Below are 7,180 nucleotides of genomic sequence, written 5' to 3' on the forward strand. Positions count from 1 at the left end.
CACACACACACACACACACACACACATATATATATATATATATACGTGTGTGTACACGTGTGTGTGTATGTGTATGTGTATACTTATACGGTACATGTGCTTGAATAAGCTAAATTGAGCGTCACACCGCCTTACCTTCGACAAATCGAATTGATGCTTCGTCAACAATCGAGTAGACCAATATAAACGAGAAATGCTTAGCTAAATACTCCTCAAAAAACAGAGCGAGCACATTCGGATTGCCCGGGGTGTCGGTGATGGTGATCTTAAACCTCTCTTTCTGGTTCTTAACTTTGATCTGATACACATCTTCAAGTGTTTCCTTATACTTAAAGGTGCTCTGGCCCGTACCAGACGAGGCCTGGGAGCGTGACCCGTTGGTGTTAACACTGCTCGTCTCACTGGCCTTTGAATCATTGCCCGTGCTCCTATACCGATACAGCCCCGTATTCTTATTAGACACAGATGTCTTGTGGTTATGGTTGCTATGTGATGAATTCCTAGCCAATTCACCTAACGTGATTGATTCGCTAGCGCAATCCCCTAACCAAGGCACAAAAGCCTCGTTCAGATGCATAGATGACAAGCTACTGACACTATCTTTTAGGCTGTCACGTGACCCAGAGTATCCTACATAGTTGTATATCAGTGACGTCTTGCCCACTTTCTTTGCACCTATCACAGCTATGCTCAGCCTGATGCGCCGGTCAGTCGACCACAGCCGCGGCAGATGTAATAGACTGGGGTCATACGACATGGTTCAAGTGTGAAGCATTTATGTATGGCGTGGTAGCACTACTATGTGGTTGGTCACTAGTAAGGGCTCTACTAGTAGCATGCCTCCATATCAGCAGTCATATCAGTATCCAATATTACCATATTTATCTGATGATGAAGTGTATTATAGGCAGATTTTAGACTTCATTTCGCAGTGCTTTAAAATTTACTTTAGGATTTGATTGATCTCAAGGCGGAGGAACTGGACTAGGCGGTCCGCTACCCTATTTTTTAAGTGCATATTTTCAGTACTAGTAGAAGGGCCCGTTTCTATATTTTACAGGTGCATATTGACAGTATGTACCAGGCGGTCCGCTCATTATCAGTACCTGGGAGCAGTTGTTGGGTTTCAGGGTTTCCCCCTAAAAACAGAACATGACCTTATTTCATAAATAAAGCTTGATGAGGAATTAGGTGGCCACTCACTAGCCTATGTACGTAGTACATATGGTGGGGGGTGTATCACTGATGGTTTGTGTAGATTGCAGTTATCTTACATGCGGCTGTCTTACATAGTAGTAGAATACTGTATTTAACTACTTCCAATGAGGAGCTCAATAGGAGCAGTTACAAATCCTCTTTGTCATTCCTTTATCGACTTTCGTGTGTGCAGTCACCGGAACCACAGACTCTAGGCTGTCCTGAAAATAAACCAGAACACAACGGTGTAACCAATGGCAATGTACAATACTATCTCTATCTGCGGTGCTCCTGTTCGTCGAATTAGTTGCTCATTGGTGAGCACTCTCAACCCATTAGCTGGACAAAACCAAGCATCCCGAATGTATTCCAATGCTATGTGAACCATTTACGTTATCCAAACCAAGGGTTCAAAGCGTATCCTTATATTATGTTAATCAATAACCTTAGCTTAACCAAGTATCCCGAGTGGATCCTAATACTGCGTAAATGATTACCTTTAACTAGACCAAACATGCCGACGTGTGAACCATTTACTTTATCCAAACTAGGAATTCAAAGCGTATCCTTATATTATGTTACTCAATAACCTTAGCTTAACCAGGTATCCCGAGTGTATCCTATTACTGTGTAAACCATTACCTTTAACTAGACTAAGCATCCCGAATGTATCCTAATACTATGCGAACCATTAAATTTATCTAACCAAGGATTCAAAGCGTATCCTTATATTGTGATAATTAATAACTTTAGCTTCACCAAGTATCCCGAGTGTATCCTATTACTGTGTAAACCATTACCTTTAACTAAACCAAGCATCCAAAGCGTATCCTAATATTGTGTTCATTGATCACTTTAGCCTCACTAAGGATCCAGAGTATCCTAATATTGTTTATTAATAACTTTACTTAAATCATGGATCCAGAGTGTATCCGAAAAGCGTGTGAACTAAAATCCTTACCTTCTTATTAATAGCTTAATAACCCTATCTTCTTATTGTATGCGGCGTTGAGGTATAATCTTTGTACGTGTTCAATCCATCGTCTAGTACCTGGTGAATGTCACCACCAAGCATCAAGCTCCTGCGTGTTGCTGTACGTATACTCTTTACCAGGAGCCCGTACCCGGATACCAGCCGTGTAGTGTACGTGCATGGACCCATTCACACCTCTCTATACACCCCTCTACCTTTGCTTACTAGGTAGGACGCTAACATTTTCTTTATAAATAGACTGATCGTGTCCTGCATGTCCTGAACCTGTATGACTACGAACTACCAGGGCGGCCACGTACGTTTGTTGTGTATATTTCACGTATGTATGTCTCGATTGTAATTTAGCTGACGCTCAATAACGTATCACCTGTGCAGCTTAGATACTGCGGTAGACGTTCACAGGCATATGGTTCCAGCAATATCTATTTATTTCTTTATGTCGACCAGTGTCTCGTATATCACTTTCCAACTTATTATATGTAGCTTGGGTGGCAATGGTAGACACCCCGGTGTACACTTTCCTTTGTTTGCAGTGCGTTTAGAAATACGTTTTCTCATGCCAACCGTTGCTCTGTTCGTCCCTATTGAACACGTTTCAGTAGTGCCCGTGCAGTCGAGTTAAACAGTCACGGACATACTTCTTTTTAATCACTGGCATGCTTTCAAACGTATTCCAATTGTCAATTGAGTCCTATATATATATCGCTCTCGAGCGTAGCTTTATATAAACTTGGGCCAGCTATAAAATAAATAGACATCTAAAGGTAAACTTTTATTCAATTTCTAGTGTGCTTTGTTGTATTCTGTTGCACTTCGAAGTATACTTTATAGCTCAGGTGGCAGTGGTAGGAATCCTGCGGCTCGCTTGTCTCGGCCTGGAGTATGATCTCAGATATGCCCTCGGATATATCTATATGTCGGTTCACTCCTAATTGTCACAGATATGTCCTCGGATATATCTATATGTAGGTTTACTTCTAAATGTCACAACAGATATGTCCTGGATATATTTATATGTCGGTTTTGTCCTGAGTATATATATATATGTATATATCGGTTTTGCCCTAAATGTTACTCCAGCGTGATTTCATGTAGCTTGGAGGTGACCATATTGGTCATCTACAACCATGCTAGTCTTTTATTCCTGTATGTAATTAAGTGTGTCCATATGTCAACCATGACCTGTATATCGCTATTTCGCATTTCCTCTCACAAGTATATAAACCCATAGTAAATATCCACAGTCGTGCTCTCGTCGTTCGCACTAGCATGCTTTCATCCGTATCCCGCTGTCTATATATCATATATATATATATATAATTTATGTGGTCTCGGTGACTCTCTAGGATATTCCCGAGTAGCTTGGGTGGCCATGTTGTACATCTACAGGCATGCTCATCTTAGGCACCAGTTGTGCCATGTCACACCCACTGCCTGGGGCGGAGGCACCTTTCGTACCGCACACATCGTAGTAGCCCTGAGTCTTCATAGATGGCGTGACTGTGTAGTGAAACGAAGTAGAGTACAACCATGACAGTGCTTGCTGTGTGCTGGTATTCATGCGTATCTGTAGTAGAGTGCAGTAGGGATCTTACATATCAAATCGACTTCGATGGATGTGTCACACATTGCAATATCGATAAGTGTTGTACTGTGTGTTTGTAGAGCGTGGTGAAGAGGAGCACAGCCAAGATACTATTCCTGCCAGATGGCATCTCCTCGTGTCTGCATCAGTATAAGATAGAGGTTCCCTATACACCCGATTCCAAACGTTATCGGAAACAATCAAGGTTTGAATGGGGGAAATCCACCCGACTTTACACTCTCGCATGTGTATATGAACGCAATGGGTATGACAGAATAAAACCATTGTACCACACCAACGCACGCCACTCCATACAATAAAATGAGAATATATATTTGATTCCGTGATTGAGCTGATTTTTTCAGATATAGGCAGATGCTGAGAGCACAAAGCCTGGATATATCGTCAGATATAGGCCTATAAATATACACACAGCCCATGCACACGCACGTCTCTGTGACATCGAAATGACCAAAACTATGTATAGGTGCAGTGCCGACGATCAGTCCACTCAGCCTATTGCCCGACTATACTACACATGTCTGACATACATACCCCTGGATGCCCAATCAACGGCTCACCACACATATTACAGCCACTGCCCTTGGTCCTGAATATTCAAACACGGTTGAATAGGGTTAGCCCTGAATATTTAAGTCGGTTGAATTGATTTATTCCTGAATATCTGAGTGTGGTTGAACTGATTTAATCCTGGATATCTAGGGGTAGTTGAATTGATTTAATCCCGAATATTTAAATGCGATCAAATAAACTTAATCCTGAGTATTTAAAAGTGGTTGAATCGAGCTAGTTCTGAATATTCTAAGTCTGGTTGAATAGTGTCAATCCTGAATATATGTTGTGATTTAATTGATATACTCCCAACAAGTGTAGTCTTGGTCTAATCCTAATATTTAATTGTGGTTGAATTAATTCAATACTGAATATTTAAGCGTGGTTAAATTGATCTAATCCTGAATATTCAAGTGTAGTTGAATTGAGCTAATCCTAAATATCTAAGTATGGTTGAATAGAGCCAATCCTGAATGCTTAAGTGTGGTTGAATTGATTTAACCTTAAGACACATAGTCGGACATAGGATGAGTTGCATGAAGATAAACTAACAACGCTACTATCAATGCCTGAACAACACTTCTACTGTCAGTTGCATGAGATAAAGCCTTATACGATCGAAATTAGCTAAAATTCGATACCAAAGTGTTTACTTGTGTCGATTACCTGTCAAAGATAGATTCCAGCTTGGTTACCAATGCCGGCAGTAGGGGCCGTTCGTCGGCGTTCGGGTTCCAACAAGCCACCGCTATGTCGTATAGCTCACCAGACATGCACTCCATCGGTCTACACAGAAATCAGACAATGTGAGCGTAGTGTCGTACTACAGTGTAGTTATAATCTATGTGTCACATGTCTATGATATATATATATATATGTATATATATATACGCCGAAAACGTACAGTTCACCAGACATGGACTCCATCGGTCTACACAGAAATCAGACAATGTGAGCGTAATGTCGTAATACAGTGTAGTTATAATCTATGCGTCACATTTCTATGATATATATACACATTTCTGTGATATATATATATACGCCGGCAACGTACAGTTCCCCAGACATTGACTCCATCGGTCTACACAGAAATCAGACAATGTAAACTTAATGTCGTATTACAGTGTAGTTAAAATCTAATAGTATCATCGGTCTATTGTTAATGTGACTGTGTTTTGGGGACGCCTTCCTTCTCGCGCATTGTATGTCAGTCTAAACTCTGCATGTACTGACATGGGTGTATGATGTAGGCGTGTAAGACACAAAGTACACTCTGCATGTACTGACATGGTTGTATGATGTAGGCGTGTAAGACACACAGTACAGTGTAGCGTCCCAAGAACATGACACGTGCCAGCATCCTTTAATTCTGCAATCTGAAAACACAATACATACTATACTACAGTGCAACACGCTATACTACAGTGAGACACGCTACACTGCAGTTTAACTCTGCCCACAGAAGCACTTAGGCTATGTATATAACAGTACGTATAGCATGTGTGTGTGTACCTTGCGAGGACATGGCGGGCAAACGCATACTACGAACGCGTTGTAAAGATGCCTCTTCTTCGGTAATACAGTCTTCTCCACAGGAGTTTTTGCCTTTATATACAGCAGATACTACGTACATCATGTTGGTATACCTATCTATAGTAGGCTGGTATTCATATGATAGACATGGGTATAGGGTTCTCTCTCTCAGTAACAGAGACAAACCCACACAAGTTCCGTATATCACTATACTCTTGCAGGAGCAGTGCGTGTTTTTCGTGTATACATACTCGTGTATGCATTTTATATCTATACCTTCATGCTTAGGAACACGCAGATCCATAGATGAATGTTCTGGAAAACAAACACACGCATACGTCGCATACGTTGTTGTGTCTATTCCGGTACATAAGGAACCCTGCACGCTCTACAGTAGCACCAGTATCCTTTACTACTCGCCTACTTGCACACCCACGTGGGTGTTACATATAGCTCACGTTTCCGTTTACCTTTCCAAGTACATGGCGTTTTCTTTCTCAAACCGAAGGCGTTGTACTAGTGTAGGACCGCCTGCTAAGTGATCGTACGGTATTCGCCATGCAATGGGGTGTGTGTAAGTGTGTTTACAAGTACATGTGCGTGTGCTTAGAGGTGTATATGTTTGTGTAAGTGCGTAACTGTGCTTACAAGTGTATGTGTACGTGTAAGTGTGCTTGTAAATGTGTATATGTGTGTTTGTATGTGTGTTTATATATATATATATGTATATACATACATATATATATATATGTATATATATATATATATATATGTATATATGTTTGTGTACTTGTAAGTGTGAGTGTGTGGGTTTTATGTGTATATGTGTGTATAAATGTGCTTGTCGAGCGCGTGTGCTTGTAAGTGTGTGTGTGTATAACTGTGTTTGTACGTGTATGTGTGTGTACTTATAGGTGTATGTATGACTGTACATGTGCTTATAAGAGTATATGAGTATTTGTGAGTGTTTGTAATAGCCCTTGTTCATCATATCGATGTCGTTATGTGTATGTGTACGTGTGAATGGATGCGTGTTTGTACGTGTGAATGGATATGTGTGTGTACGTGTATGCACCCTTGCATGTACAAAATGCGAGTATACTTGCTATTTAAAGAAAGTATATACAAAAGTGTGATGATTGAGAATAGAACTAATTGTGTGAGTGTGTTATATCATGATCCTGTGATTGTACAGTTGATGAATGATATGGTCAGACTATCTCAGATAATTTTTGGTTACAAAGTGCTCTACTGGACTGTACAAAGAACCAAACCTGTATACGGTACGCATGCAAATG

General features: G+C 40.7%; 2 protein-coding genes across 2 annotated transcripts in view; both read right to left on the minus strand.

Moving 5' to 3' along the window:
* SARC_10490 (hypothetical protein) overlaps positions 1-859 on the minus strand; it is a gene marked incomplete at its 3' end in the record, with an annotated part of 1,284 nt that extends 425 nt beyond the window's left edge. Inside the window, exon 1 of the mRNA XM_014295466.1 lies at positions 136-859. Coding sequence (XP_014150941.1) covers positions 136-757 — 622 coding nt within the window. The 5' untranslated portion in view covers positions 758-859. The remainder of the gene's footprint in view (positions 1-135) is intronic.
* Positions 860-3,533: 2,674 nt separating this feature from the next.
* The window catches only part of SARC_10491 (hypothetical protein), a gene marked incomplete at both ends in the record, with an annotated part of 4,087 nt that continues 440 nt past the window's right edge, over positions 3,534-7,180 (minus strand). Inside the window, 4 exons of the mRNA XM_014295467.1 lie at positions 3,534-3,758; positions 3,844-3,916; positions 5,016-5,135; positions 6,353-6,413. Coding sequence (XP_014150942.1) covers positions 3,534-3,758; positions 3,844-3,916; positions 5,016-5,135; positions 6,353-6,413 — 479 coding nt within the window. The remainder of the gene's footprint in view (positions 3,759-3,843; positions 3,917-5,015; positions 5,136-6,352; positions 6,414-7,180) is intronic.

This window comes from Sphaeroforma arctica (genome assembly GCF_001186125.1).
Source record: "Sphaeroforma arctica JP610 unplaced genomic scaffold supercont1.1267, whole genome shotgun sequence".
NCBI lineage: Eukaryota > Ichthyosporea > Ichthyophonida > Sphaeroforma > Sphaeroforma arctica.